Genomic DNA, 15,736 nt, shown 5'->3' on the forward strand with positions numbered 1-15,736 from the left:
AACACTTGCTCCGGGCCAGAGGAAACGAAGGTGACGTATGTTTCCACGCCCACACTTTCAGCGCGCTCGCGGGGGTGAAGCAGGACAAGCTTTTATTTTGCTTGTTCTAAAGCTCCTGCTGCTACAACCGCGAAAACAATTATGGCATCGTCAACAATAATGTCGGTTCTTCCTAAACAAAAAAGTTTGATTAAATTCTAAAATCCCTTTAGCTTCCCTTTCACTTCATTTTTGTTTGCCCAGAATTGCAGCAGTGTACGGACGTACATACCCAAAGGGGTGTGGTATGACTTGAACGCCAACGGAAGCGTCTACAGTGAAGCGAATGGCGGTTTCCACCTCCTTGAGGCACCCTTGAGGACCATCCAAGTACTGGTTAGAGGCGGATCCATAATACCCTGTCAACTTCCGGCTGCCACAACGGAAGTCAGGTAGGAATGCAGCCTCAAGTATTAACCAGGTGGCTTGAATAAAAATTTAACACATTCTGTTCATACGAATCGCGTCTGAAAGACAGGTAAAGATACCGAATCATTCAACCTGATTCAGTGACTCAACATTAGTGCCCAGACTTCCCTGCCCTTCGGTTTAACTTGAAGGTTGTGAGTTGGCACCCCAACGATGCAAGGTACTGTTTTGTCTACCTTAATTCCTTTCTATTTAGGGTAAATTTATTACTTATACGCAACAAATAACGTTCCTTGGCAACCATCTGTTGGTTTGAAATGTCCGACTTTACACCGATTGCTCAACAACTGTTAACGTACTGCAGGAGCAAAATCTGATACCTATCATTTTAGAATGTCTAAAACGACTACTTGGACCGTTGCGGCACACCACGGTGCACTTCGAATTATTAAACTAGACTCGCCAATAAAATGCCGCATATTGACAGACCTGAAATCAGCCCTGCAGTGTCTGTCATCAGTTCTACGTCGTTGTACACGGGACCAACTAGTATTTGAAGCAAGAGAAATCTTGTCACCAATTAAAGGTCAAAGGGTACGGCATAACTGTGTCTTTCAGGTCATTTTGGCATCGACGGCAAAAACATGCCGGTAATTCTGCCGGGATCACTCATGAAATACGTGCAGGAATTCATACCGCTGTCAAGAACCGATGCAGCATTAATAGTTTGCTCACTCGGGCATGACGTAACATATTTATTGTGGAATACAACCGGTTTTCTTCATTCACCAACTGGATCCGTTGCTTCAAATTCCATCTGGACTATTCCGATCCGAAACAACAGCCCTCTGCCGACTGTGACTTGGAGTATCATTCAGGAACAATTTCGTTTTCCGAATCGGAATGGCAGACAGTGCTGCGTGTGGTCACTGTAGCAGCGAGTAAACCATTGCGCACGTTCCTTGTTATTATCCTCACTACAGCCCCACCCAGGGACAACAGCTCTCATCGACGTCAGTCCTTTTCGAAGACTGGCCGCTTTCAGAGCAATCAGTTTTAAATTTTAATGACATGATTTGGCCGAAAAAAACACAAACACAAATAAAGAAACCCACAACGCCAAGCACAAGCGGCTTGTCGTTGTGTGTTTCTTTGCTTTGCGTTTGTGTTATTTGCGGGCAAAGCATGTCAATAAGCAAGTAACAACTAGGCCAAGAATCAACATTGTTACAATTTTAAAGTTCCGAAATGTTCGAGCTTCCAGTCAAAAAGCGACGAAGGCGCTGATGAACTTCCTGCGGTCAACCGGACTCGCTCAACGACTGTGACACTCCTGTGCCGCAGTGCGCGTGCACTTCTTCTTTTCTTTTCTTTTCTCCTTTGTTTTTTCTTGTATCTACAACCCTTTCTCTTTTTTTTCCTTTCTTACCTTTCTATCCACTCTTATCCCTTCTCCAATGCTGTTTAGCAAACCGGAAAATCTTCTTCTGCTAAACTTCTCCGTCTGTCCAATAACCTTTCATTCCCCCTGTTTCTATTTGTTGGTTTCATTGGTTGCGCCTGTCTAAGAAGCGAGCTTCTCCAGTAATTCCCCATCACCCGCAGGTCGCGGGATGGAATGACGGCTGCGGCGGCTGCATTTCCGATGGAAGCGGAAATGTTGTAGGCCCGTGTGCTCAGATTTGGGTGCACGTTAGAGAACTCCAGGTGGTCTAAATTTCCGGAGCCCTCCACTATAACGGCGTCTCTCATAATAATATGGTGGTTTTAATTGGGACGTTAAACCCCACATATTAATCAAATTAATCAATAACTCCCCTTCGGTCGCTTCCTTACTGTTTCAGACGGCTTATCAAGCTACCATCGCATAATACGAAAACTCGCACAGCTTTTGGTTTGTTGGTGACTAAAGCTGTTCTCGAGCTTCAAGAAACGTACAGGACGTGTCGTGCTTTGATTCTATGTTGTATCCAAACTTGCAGTTATTGCGATACAGTGTCGCAGAAATCGTGAGATGGACTCGGAAGCGACGTATACTGAATGACCTTATCTTTCTCTTTCTGCCAGTCGAAGAAACCCGCTGTCACTTGCAGTTGCCCCAGACGAGAGAGGAATGGCTCGAGGTGAACTATTTTGGGATGACGGAGACTCCATAGGTAGGTCAAAACGTAGTCGTTATAGTCTGGGTGTCAACATATTTTCACTGCGCAACACTACGAGTAGTTACGACGTAACTACAGAAGAGACAAGTACAGAAAGAACGCTGTTTCTGTTCTTGTTTCTTCTTCTGTAGTTACGTCGTAACTACTCGTAGTCTTGCGCTGTGCAAACGTGTTGATTCCCAATCACCAACTAGCCCTAGCATATGTCTTATCAAGTCGAGGTGTGCTACAAGAACACCCTGTTCAGTTGCTTGCTTTATGACGCACACTTATCGTAATGCGTCGCTATTGGTAATGAAAGATTCGAATAATTCTCATGTTCATTGGCACGGAGTAAATACTGTTATGATTTAGTGGTAATGCAATGCGAATGCATTAATATTGACCTTTCACTACGTCTGATTACCTTCAGTGGCCTTGATGGCTGGATAGCGCTAGAATACATTACAGTAAGCCTATTGTGCTGGCGTTATGCTAGTAAATGGCGCTGTCAATAGGGCTGTTACAGCGCGAGTAAATGCGATAGCCTTCACACGAACTCCCACAGGTTTTTTTTTTCACACTTGAGTACACATACACAATGTTGTTTACTCTAGCTAAGTACACTGAAGGTAAAGTTTGTATTATAACACGAAAAAACCCGTTTGTATCTAAGTCACACACAAAAAAAGCGGAGATCAGTATGATGTACCGTAGAATTCAACATAAAACATTTGAACAACTTACGGTATTTTCAATGCGAATTTTGGTGCGAAAGTAGTCTTTACGGCACTTCGCGATAATGCTAGGAAGGCGGTGGCACAGCAATATACGCAGAGATTATCTGGTTGTTGTTCATGCAATTATTATTATTATTATTAGTAGTAGTAGTAGTAGTAGTAGTAGTAGTAGTAGTAGTTGTAGTAGTAGTAGTAGTAGTAGTAGTAATTGAACATGCCATTGAACATGTGTATAGCTGTGTTTGACCCAGATGGAACATTCCTATTCGAAACTCCACAGAACGAAAATATTACAGGTGTGTGCGGCAAGATTTTCACCCTAAATATATCTCGTTTGTTTCTTACGTCCACATATCCGGAAGGCTCACTTTTTTTTTTGAACGCTCAAAGAGTTCCTTGTGCACTCACTAAGACGACTCGAAGGTGAAAGGTATCTTCGTTTTCTTCTCGGTTGATGCGTAAGGAAGGGCGTAGGGAACACACCGCCCAAAGGAGGGCGCTACAACGGCATCCTGTGGCGTTACGTCACACGACGTCATACCAGGGCACGTTATGACGTCACGTGAGGACGTAATCTCGTTATTTTTGTTTCATCACTCGTCCTCGATGCCACGGAATGGTCGCCGCCAGAGGTGAAATCTCCCGTTTGAGGAGGCATCGAAAGTTTTCGCCTTAATAAGCGCATATCTGAATTTCTTTGTGAATGCCGGTTCATACTAACTGACCCGTGCTTTACCACAATCTAATGCCATCCCATGAGGAAGTGTTGCGTATTAGTGGCGTTAACGCGCTTTTAAAATTTTTTTGCAGACACCGTCCAACGGGAGCAGTACAATACGTACACCTTCATGCTCATAGATGTAAGTTTATTTCACTAATCTTACAAGTTATGTCTAAGTGAATTGAGTTTCTTATTTTATTGCGATAGCAATTATATGGACAGTCTCGGCTGGTTTTTTCCATCACCGTCGCTGCCGTCATTCACGTATATGTATGTATGTATGTATGTATGTATGTATGTATGTATGTATGTATGTATGTATGTATGTATGTATGTATGTATGTATGTATGTATGTATGTATGTATGTATGTATGTATGTATGTATGTATGTATGTATGTATGTATGTATGTACGGTGAAGGATGCGCTAGCCTCCTCTTACTGCAGAGCGAACATCGCCTTTCCAGCCGGGCTCGTCTGCACGCGCGCTTATCTCGCCAACGAATAACAGGGTGTGTGTGGGGGGGGGGGGGGGGGATTGCAATCGCGGCAACGATCAGCGCACGCCTTGTGCCCCCACAGCATGCGGGAGCTTCTACGAGCTGTGCTCTCAACAGAAAAAAACGGCGCCTAAAGTCTACCTGGAGCAGCCGTGTTCTCTTACAACAGCGTTTTGTAGAGTTACGTGAGAGCGGATCTAAGTGAGTTGAATGCCAGCCCCACTTCGTATATCAAAGCCGTCACGCGAGCCTTCTTGTGGACATTTACTGCGGCCGTGCCGCAGGAAACATGGTTACTTAGCAAGCGCATGTTTACTACAATTATCATTTCTTCTAAAGATACTAGCTTTTGCTTCGCAAAACATTCTAATATGTTGCTATCGCATTTATTGCTTCGCCCTTTTGGCGAAACTGGGATTTTTTTTTCTTTCACGAACGAAGACAGAACCGCGAGGTTAGTCCAGCGCCAGTGCTACTCTCATATCTTCTGGAATTAGGCTTCCTTAGGCGACACGTGTACTGTGACCTCTGTTTTTTTAGCTGGTTTTAACCTAAGAACAAGTAACATACCTTCATTTACAGCCCTAACATGCAGACACATGTTTGTATCAGTGATTTTTAGTCAAATACTTGAATGTCCTGGCAAATTTCATCAGACATTCTGACATCACCGCTTAGCCAAAATCGGAAATACGGGCGGTCAGTTTTCTTTGTGTGGTATTTACACTTCCGTTATGCTTCCGTTCATCCGTTCGTTTTTGTTTACGTTCATGCGCCTATTCATGCGTCGGTCGGTTGGTCGGTCCGTCCGTCCGTGCCTCTGTCCGTGCGTCTGGACGGATAGATGGACGAACAGATGGACGCATGGACACACGCATGGACGGATGCTTGGAAGCAAGAACTAACGGACGGACGGACGGACGGACGGACGGACGGACGGATGGACAGACGCATGGATGGATGCTTGGAAGCAAGAACTAACGACGGGCGGACGGACGCGCGAACGGACACAAGCATTGACGAACGCACGCATGGATCGACGGACAGAAAGACGGATGGACGGACGGGTGAACGAATGGACGCACGGAAGGTTGGAGACACGGAAGGAGGGATGAACGTAGTGCGTCGCCACACTCATCGTCATTCACTCCGTAAATACGCTGTGAAAACCACTAATCCCCTCTAGTTATGTTATTCCCAAAGACACACACAACGGCATATATTGAGAACTAGAGGTGGCTACATACTACATACGGAGGAGGGAATGACCCACGGCCTAAGGAGCTTCACTCCTAAAAATTGGGGTAGCTTTATGCCAGCGGTGCTGAGCCTGAAGGAATTGCGCAGCTTCCTTTGTTTATATTCGATGTTCGTTCTTCAGTCCTCTCGTTATTCCTCTTGTCATCGTTTTTCTGTCTTCCTTCCATTTATTTTTGTTTACTTGTTCTATGTCTATCTACTTATTTTTCTATTTGAATACTTTCCTTTTCTTTCTCTACTATTCTATTTCTTGCTTGACACCTCTTGTTGCCTCTATTTTTGCGATATCCCGGGCCCCTAAAGTAGTGCTCCGCACTCATTACGCCTGAAGAACGACACTTCCTTTTTGCGCTAGGCGGCTGTGTTGTTCGTCGTTTTGCAGCTACCAGCAGCATACAAAGATGGCCGCATACGACAGCGTACGACAGCCCGGCTACAGCCACTGTAGCCCGGCCCCCTAAAGCGCTCTGCATGTAAAAGCACTTACAATCCAAACGGTGGTGGTGGTGGTTGTATTGCAGCAGGCGGGGTTAGCTTGGCCTGCATGGCCGGCAATTGTTCTGCCTGAGCATCTCCTGCATTTGGAAAGTGTCACCACGTGTCAGACAGCCCAGTGTCTCGCAGGAAGACCAACAAAATTCGTTGCACGTTCCTCCTAGTTGCCGCGGGTCCTTCAGGAAAGATGAAGTCATCAACTGTCCGGTGCCTATATGACAGCCTTTTCGCAAGGTGCGGATCATCGCTGCTCTTTGCACATCAAACTGTGGGCAAAGCCAAATGAAATGTTCAATATCCCCGATGTCACCACAGAAGGCACAGAACGGGGAAGCGTATCTCCCAGTCTTGAATGACGGTTCAAACGGAACCAACTTCGCACGACTCTCAACGTATACGCAATCGACAAGCGCAACTCTGTTTTGCGGCTGTATTTATTTTTAGGTTGTAAGTGACTGTAAGGCTTGATGCTTTACCCGGTACAACATCCTTTTTTTTTTCAGTTTAATATATGACTAAAGCTTCCTTGCTCCTGTACACACCTACAAACCTTGTGTGCGTCTTTCAATGCTTACAGAGAAGCCAACTTGTGGTGAGCGCAGTCCACCGTGGCTACGCCGATGGTTTGCATCTGGGAACCGTGGCCGTGTTCGGGGTCCGGGAGAAACCCAAGTTTGTCTCACTGAAAGGCCGGAGCCTGGAATTCCGCTACGACCGCCAGACGAGGGTATGTCGAAAAAAGGATCAGAGTGCGCAATAGCAGCACTCATACAGAATGATCATTTCTGCCATTTTTTTTCTAATGTCAGATAGAGCGGCACGATATTTGACTATAAAAAATAACGTTTCGAGAAGTTTTTTTTGTATTTTTTGTTTGCCTATGTATTGCGGTGGAAGTAAAAATAATCAATTTTACATCTTTTTTATTATTTTATAGCAGTTCTCTCCGAAACAATGGCGTATATAGACAACGTATTTTCTGGCCGCTGTGCAGGTTGCGGTCGTAGCCATACTGACCGTATGGCGACGAATTTCATCTGTGCATATAAGAATCTAGCATGCTTAACGTAATAAATGACGGATATTAGTTGCTAAAGTGCGTTTTTGAACATTTTCATTAGCTTGTGTTTATCGTTTTGCAACGTGCAGGTGCTGACCATCTTAGACGTGTGGGAGCCCCTTGCCGAAGCATTCGCCATTTTTTGGTCAACTTGAGCAACCTTGGCTTTGTGATAATAAAAAGCAGAACTGCATTTACGGTGATGGAGATCGTTTGTCACTTTTTTTTCGCGTTCTTGATCGATTGATTGATTTGATATGTGGAGTTTAACGTCCCAAAACCACTATATGATTATGAGAGACGCCGTAGTGGAGGGCTCCGGAAATTTCGACCACCTGGGGTTCTTTAACGTGCACCCAAATCTGAGCACACGGGCCTACAACGTTTCCGCCTCCATCGGAAATGCAGCCGCCGCAGCCAGGATTCGATCCCGCGACCTGCGGGTCAGCAGCCGAGTACCTTAGCCACTAAACCACTACGGCGGGGCAACAGCAATGAGCAACCACCTGTGAAACTATGCACTATCTGTGTGTTATGAAATGTACCAAAAGAGAAACTCACGATCCAGACAATTGTGTCGTTCTGTCTGCGCAAAAAAAAAGGGCACTGTAAATACCAAAGGGTGTTCGCAGAAATTGATTGATTGATTGATTTGTGGGGTTTAACGTCCCAAAACCACCATATGATTATGAGAGACGCCGTAGTGGAGGGCTCCGGAAATTTCGACCACCTGGGGTTCTTTAACGTGCACCCAAATCTGAGTACACGGGCCTACAACATTTCCGCCTCCATCGAAAATGCAGCCACCGCAGCCGGGATGTGTGTTCGCAGAAAGCCTCTGCCCATTGCGACGGGGTCAGTCAGAATGGAACGCGATGCGCATACCTCCTTTCTTCCATGTGTGGCCACAATTGTTTGTGTCTTACACTCTAGGCACAGCTACGCTGTGCTCGTCACTTAATGGGGCCCCGCAAGAGTTCGGCGCACGACGCATGCGCAACAGAGACGCAAAGCTTTGCGTTGCGCTGACCTTAAAGGGAGCTGCGTTCTTCGCTCCTCCCCATCTCAAGTTCACTGGCACTGACCGCTAGGATAACGCAGAAAACAGACGTGATGATAGAGTTTCATGCCTATGAACGTGATAAAAATACACGAGCACGCGTCCGCCACGGTCAATGAAATTTGGAACAAAAAAATTGCCCGCAACTTCCCTCGGGGGAACACTGAGGAGGATGCGGAGCATATAATTGGTTAGCGGGGTGTTAAAGTGCGACTTACGTGGGTCGATGGCTAAATTGGTTAACGTGGTTGTGAAATGGGGTGTTAAATTGCGACTTACTTGGGTCGCTGGCTAAATTGGTTAACGTGGTTGTAGGAGGGGTGTTAAATGAGTGAACACGTACGACACGTATGCGAAAGGGCGGTGTTTATTGCGACGAACTTTGAGCACGATGGCTTTTTGGTCGGTAAAGTGAAGAGTGAGTGGATCGGGTTGCAGCGGTCGTAGGGCGAAATTTGCAAAGACGTGGTCGATGCAGGTTCCGCGAATGGTTGTCGGCTGGTGGTGTTTGCAGTCGTCGTTCGTTGCGCGTTTCAGCGAGTGTCGCGACGCCATGTATTCGACTATCGCGGGCAGCATCGTGATCGGCCTCTCGTCGCCGACGCTTGCACTCGGCTTCCCGTTTTCGAAAGTCCGGGTCCTCTTGTCGACGCTTACGTTTCAAAGCGGCCGAATCCGGTGCTGCTGCTCGACGCTGACGTCTCTCAGCGGCTTCACGTTCTCTAAGTTGAGCATCTTCCGCTCGACGCCGACGTTTACGTTCGGCGTCGCGAGCTCTTCTCCGCGCTGCCTTGTCTTCGGACGACGACTTGGTTGCGGTTTTGCCAACACTTTGGCCGGCGCTGGTCGAAGGGACGTCGATCATTGCGACCTCGGACGTCGACGCGCCGTACAAACCAACCAACGAGCGGCAACTGAGCGAGCGAGCACCGACCTTGAGTATATATACAGCGCGACGGCGCATGCACTGTCAGCTGTCGAATGTTCGAGAAGGGGGAGAAGCGCAACGGCGCATGCGCGCGCGTCAGCTGCCGATGTTCTCGAAGCGCGACGGCGCATGCGCGCGCGTCAGCTGCCGATGTTCTCGAAGCGTGACGGCGCATGCGCGCTACATTATAGAGCTAGCGAATGTTCGTGAAGAGGAGAAGCGCACGCGGTGTGTAGAGGAGGAAGGTTGCACAGATGGTGGAGGAGTGAAGCGCGCGCGGTGTGTAGAGGAGGATGGGATGCACATATGGTGGAAGAAGGAGGAGGAAGCTTGCGGACGGCGCCGCACTACAAGCCTCGAGTATTAGATGCTCCGCATCTAAAAGTGTCGAAAACCTAATGTCGCTGCAGGCATCAATCAACGCCCGCCGACAATTGAAGTGTGACTATAGGTGAGGTGCAGGGCAAATATGCAAACCCGAAAACTCGTAGGAATTTTTTTTTCAAATAGTAATAATTTTAAATATGCCGAAATGAACTATAGATTTTTTTTAGTTTAAGGTTTATCTGACACTTGGCTAAATGGTCGGTTCCCTCATTCTTTCCTCGAGTACCATAAATGGCGGGTGATTCGGGCAATGGGCTTGTATTTAGTTCGGCGCATTGCCGGGCGAACGAGACATCATTCACTTTTGCGTGGTAGTTTCGTGCGTATACTTCCGTAGTTCATTTATCTGCTTATGTGCTGTTCTCTGGCCTCACATGTCGGAGCTGAACTGGCTCACAGAATGTGCAGGAATGTGTAGATAGCCGCTCCCGTGACTGCCAACTGCATTCGTAGGCACACGGCCAGCATGCCTTTGGTGACGATGAAGTTAAAGAATCCCAGGTGGTCTAAATTTCCAGATCCCTCCACTACGGCGTCTCTCATAATCATATAGTGGTTTTGGGACGTTAAACCCCACATATCAATCAATCAATCAATCAATCAATTGGTGACGATGAATGCAACTCGCTAAGCGACGAAACGCTATACTATATAAGGTTGCTAAAGTAATATGATCAAGGCTGCTGTCTCGCCGCAGTGGTTTTCCGCGATCGGGCAACGTCAGTTTTCGAACTATCGAGCTCGTGAACAGTTGCACCACAATTTACTCATCTGCAAAGTTTTCAGTGTATATTGGAAGTACACTGTTTGGCTAATAAAAAAAACCTTGCTTCCTCCTCAATGTTTCTTGTTGGTCTTCCTTCTCTCTCGTGCTCGCAATTGACGAGCCGTAAAGGCGCAAGAAAATCGCGTATCAAAAGGCAACTAAAAGGTCAGCAATTGAGAATTTTTTTCAATTTCGCGCCATGTAGGGCAAATGCACGACGTTGCTCTCGCTTCCGGTTGCGACGTCGTATTTATTTTTTATTTTTTTGTTTGCTGTTAGCATAGCTGTTAGTTGTCTTCTCCGTACTTAGATGGCGACGGTGGCAACAAGCCGCCGACTACTAGATACATGGGCCATAGAGTTTCCTAATATACAATAGAGGGAACTCTGGCGCTAGTGTCTATGGGAGCTGCCATAGAGTTTCCCACAATATTGAGAAACTCTATGGGAGCTGCAACGCACGGCGCTTCAGCGAGCATGCGAACGATGGGTAGTACACACATTTGTCTAATCTTTGTACTTCTGGCCTGCTTCTGGCTCCGTGTGTGTTCGTGTGCCTTGGAGCTGTTTTTTCACGAAAACATAAATTAGCAAATGTTCAGCGGTTGTGTTTCACCACCTTAATTTTTTAAAGCTTACCTTTTCAAATCAGGTCACGAAGTTCAAAAGGGTTTGTTCTTTCTTTTTTAAACGAAACCGTAAACAGCAATAAACGAAGCCGCGAGTACGATTCGCCGCCCGCAAGTACGAAGACTAGGCAAATGTGTGTACTACCCATTATTCCCATGGTCGCTGAACGATTGCAGCGCCAGAGTCCCCTCTAGTTAATTTTTGGAAACTGTATGACATGGGCTACTATGGAAGTTATGCTGACAGTTTATGCATGCCTGGCGTCCCCTTGCAACCCGGCCGCAATCCACGCACTCATGCAGGGAGGGACCTTAGGGGGGGGGGGGGGGGACGCGTTCCATTTCGACCAGCGCCATCACATTATTCCTGTTTTTTTTATTTATTCGCAAGACTTTGCGTTCTGGCGCTGCAGTCAACAGCAAAACTCCACTGCATGGTGCCGCGTCACAGCTCCAGAACCCACGGACTGCAGGAAGGCACAAAAAGTGGTCGCGTCCATTCCGAAAGAGCTGTAAATTGAGGCGAACCGCGGACAATAATACGTCAAACAAAATAATATTGCGGACGAGTTTCCGGGTGCGGTCCTTGTTATACCTGCCTGCTCCTTCCATGGGAAAGGTGGTATCTCTGCTCGTGCATGTCGTGCACTTGAACGCGCCAGCAGATAAACTTAGGCCAAAAGAAAGATAAAGGACAAGGTAAAACACTCGAGCACCAGCTGCTCGATGTAGGTCGGGAGGTTTCACGCATAGCGTGGCTTTTAAAGCTGGTGGGCCGCAATTTTCGCGATGCTTGCCTTTGGGTGTCTTCTACTTTTGAGGTAAGACCCGTCTACACTCTTTTTTTATGTATTGCAGAACTCATGAATATCAACCTGGTTTACGGGAAACACTCTGCGAAGTGTACCTTTAAGATTATATCTACGCGTCAGTGGTCAGGAGCAAAGAGAGCGTCGCTGTCTGAAATTGCTCTCGTGCCTTGCCTTGTTTGTACTCGCCAACGTGTTTGTTGAGACAGAGAAAATGCCACCACCCGCGTTGCCCTGGTTGAACTCTTAGTCTTCTTTTATTGCTCGCCTTGCGCCCTCTTCATCGCACGTCTTGTGCGCAGCATGGCGTTTCCCGCCTACGTTTTCTCGCAGTGGATTCATCATCGTTCTATTGGTTTTGGTGTTCTAACGATGACTCGAAGGTCACGAGATCGAATCCCGGCCTTGGTGGCCGCATTTCCATGGATTATGACTACATGTGATGTTCTAAGGCGGGAGGGCCCTTTGATAGATAAAGAACGCTCGTTGCGTTCCGGATTCTGATGGAGGCGAAATGATTGAGAAACGCGCTCAGTAAACATCTGAAAACAGCGCTAGGATGGGACATAAAAAAACATGACAACTACAAGAGCTGACTAACAACAACGAGTTTATTTTGCCTTACAGCGGAATATATATACGCCCGGAAAAACAAGAACAAATAAAATTGTTTTAATGATTTGCATCTGGGCGAGATGGTGATTTTGCATGTCAAGTGGTGGCAGCTAAATTGAAACGCACGGACGAAGGAAAGAAACACGAGGGTAGTGCCAACACTAACAATGGGCGTTTTTTTTTTAATTATGCCTTCTTCATGAAAGTGATTGCGAAAAGGAAGGACGTGGACGTTCGTCACGGTAATCATTAAAGCTATCACCATAAAAATCAAAGGCCCAGATTGTATCAGCTGTGCTGTCAAGGAAAGAAAAAATAGACGACCTTCATCACAAGTGTCCAACTTCCTCTAATTTTGTTTAATCTGTGTAATCTTCTACCACACGTTTTTAACTGCAGGTATAGCCACATCCACTTATTCTTACACAGTGACCGCACATATATGTGCACTCTGCAGAGGGTTCCAATAAAAAAACACCAGTTGCTAGTGTCAGCACTGTCTTCGGATTTATTTCCGTCGTCCGCGCGTTTAAATTTAGCTGCGACCACTCGACGTGAAATGGAATTTTATGACGACAAACACTCCGTTACGGCACGTACATGCATGTGTGAAAATTATGGCCAGTGGTCAACCACTCCTTGACCCACGTATAGTAGTGCTTCTCTTTGTGTCATTTCGTTAAGTGCGGGGCACTTTAGTGGGGCAGGCTGTCGTATGTTTGCCGCATGGTTGGCGTATAACGCAGACCAGAAGCACACTATAGCATATATTCAGCTGTCGCGTGTTTATATGGCTCGCGCTTTCGGTGAAGACAAGATCTCTTCCTCTTCCTCAAGAGCTTCGATGACGACATTAACGCAAGTTTTGTTCTTCTTGTTCACTTAGCGCCCTCATTACGATATAAGCCCAGCGAAAACATACAGTATGTAGCAGCTGTAGCATACTGAGCGCACGCTCGCGCCAAGGAGAATTTTTTCCTCTTGTTTATGTAGCACCTTGACATTGATATAGAATGTGGGCATTACTGCGACGGCTAGGGGAACATGACAACGCAAACCAAGTATAAAGATCTAAAGAGGAAGCAAGTCAGAAATAGAGAGAGAGAGAAAAAGAAAGCAAGCTATTGAGAGGGAAAGTAGGACTAAAGAGAAAAAACACAAAAACTGGAAAAGAGAACACGAAAGAAACATAAATACGGGGAGAAAGAAAGAAGGCTGCCCAGCCACGCACTTTTCTCAGGTTTGACAGCTGCCTTAATATTTGTTCTAGTTTTTTCGTGGCTATATATTACGCTAAGGCGAAACAGACTCGCTGTTGTTAGTCAGCGCTTGTTCTTGTCGCTTCTTACAAAGTCCCGTCCTATAGTGCCTTATTTAGAAGTTGAGTGCACGTACCAATAGGGCCGCATTGATACCCAAAGCCACGTGCCTGTATATTTAGTCATGGACGTTAAAGAATCCAAGTGGTCGAAATTTCTGGAGCCTTCCACTATAAGCTATGTATTGCAATCATATCCCTCTTGCGACAAGGAAAACCCAAGAAATGATTAAATATTCACGTATCTTGTTACCACATTTTATAATAATAATGCTCACATCGATTGCTAAAGCTCACATCTCCGTACACATGCATATTCCAATGACGCCCACAGGTGTTCCTTGGCACACGCACCGAAGCTATAGGTTGAGTATATGTGAGTTAGTGCATTCATGAATGAAAACGCCATCATAGGCGCGCACACGAGGGACAGCAAGGGTAGTCTACCCCCTCTGCGCACGCATATGAACGCCGTCCTATATGAACTATGTAGGGGAATCTACACTCATAGCCGCACCAACTGATACTTGTGCTTAGATATTCAACATTAAAACGCAGTTCACCTTGTGCATTAACCTTTCAATCACCTTTCATTTAACCGATTCATACACAAAACTTGTATGCATGCAGTTGTGGACTCTCGTCATACGGAAGGGAGGAGATTGCGTCCGAACACGGCCCGAACCTCCCGCCTGGTGGTGACGTGCTGGGCGATCGACGAAGTGGCAAGTGTCTGGCGAATGAATTACCGCGTTTCCAAGTGCCAAGTGCTAGAGCAATATGCGCCCCATATATGATCTGGCGTTCATACGGCCCGAACGTCCGACGGTATAACCACGTGACCGAATGGTGACGTCTTGTCTCAGTGTCGAGACTAATTTGACACCCTCTGAAAAGTGACTTCACCGCATTGAATGTTTGGGTACCACACCTCCACGAAAAAACTTGAGGGCGCTTGCGCTTCGCCTTCAAGAGTAGAACACGGTAGAATAACCGCGGGACCCCTACGCATCGTCTTCTCATTCGCTTCCCGGAGTTCGCTTCACGATCAAGCACCCCTGGAGAAGAAGCAACGTCTGTGCGCTTAGCGTATAGGTCGCTTGAAACTCTTCTATAGAACACATACCTATACTGCAAACGCAGTTGCTAACTGCCCGCTGAGCCGTAATTCATCTTATTTCGAACCAGCGAACCACTGCGCGTCCGTGTAAGAAATTACGCGCAGCTATACTCTTTTTGTTGGCCTCGCTACGCCGTTGATGATGACAATCAATTGTGCCCGAGCGCTTTGTAATTGGTGCGGCCTTAAACCACCCACTGGTGCGATTACGCGCAATATACTAAATGACGCCTGTGTAGGGTTTTTTTCTGTTCTCGGCGTAGTTTATTCAAGCCCTAGAGTAGATCTGTGACTTTCACGAGGAAGGCCTCGGTTAATTCAATTTCCACTCACCGAATATTTCCACTCACCTTATCTGCATATATCTCAATTTCTCGTTCGAGGGCAACACCGATTTTTCGCTCACAGCCAACGACGCCGACGCCGCCACCGAGATCAGTACGTGCTCTGTGACACTCGCGTCAAAACTGGCTTCGCTCAATTCTAATTTTAAGCTCACATTTAGAACCGACCTGATGCCGAAAAGCTTTATTAATAATAATTAGTAAATCTCTAATGATTCTATTCACATAATTAAGTGCTTTTGTGACTTTTTTTTTAAACAGAGTCCATGACAGGTCCAAATGATCGATACTCCGACAGAAGCAAGGTCTCGTTTGTAGGAGGGGATTCCTGATTAACTGAAAAAAGTTGAATTTATCAATCGTCTAGTTTCGCTTATAGCCCCTCCGCGGTGGCTGTAGTGGCTAAGGTACTCGGCTGCTGACCCGCAGGTCGCA

The 15,736-nt window shown here is 46.5% G+C and overlaps 2 protein-coding genes across 3 annotated transcripts in view; both read left to right on the forward strand.

Annotated features, from left to right (window-relative positions):
- LOC119163214 (lysosomal alpha-glucosidase) overlaps positions 1 to 7,528 on the forward strand; it is a 28,928-nt gene extending 21,400 nt beyond the window's left edge. For both annotated transcript variants that reach the window (XM_075882137.1, XM_075882138.1), the window contains exons 17-21: positions 244 to 431; positions 2,476 to 2,564; positions 4,100 to 4,149; positions 6,843 to 6,992; positions 7,415 to 7,528. In XM_075882137.1, coding sequence (XP_075738252.1) covers positions 244 to 431; positions 2,476 to 2,564; positions 4,100 to 4,149; positions 6,843 to 6,992; positions 7,415 to 7,480 — 543 coding nt within the window. In that variant the 3' untranslated portion in view covers positions 7,481 to 7,528. The remainder of the gene's footprint in view (positions 1 to 243; positions 432 to 2,475; positions 2,565 to 4,099; positions 4,150 to 6,842; positions 6,993 to 7,414) is intronic.
- An 8,052-nt stretch (positions 7,529 to 15,580) lies between these two features.
- LOC119163224 (lysosomal alpha-glucosidase) overlaps positions 15,581 to 15,736 on the forward strand; it is a 23,227-nt gene continuing 23,071 nt past the window's right edge. Inside the window, exon 1 of the mRNA XM_075886009.1 lies at positions 15,581 to 15,611. Coding sequence (XP_075742124.1) covers positions 15,581 to 15,611 — 31 coding nt within the window. The remainder of the gene's footprint in view (positions 15,612 to 15,736) is intronic.

The sequence above is a fragment of the Rhipicephalus microplus genome, chromosome 2 (genome assembly GCF_043290135.1).
Source record: "Rhipicephalus microplus isolate Deutch F79 chromosome 2, USDA_Rmic, whole genome shotgun sequence".
Classification (NCBI taxonomy): domain Eukaryota; kingdom Metazoa; phylum Arthropoda; class Arachnida; order Ixodida; family Ixodidae; genus Rhipicephalus; species Rhipicephalus microplus.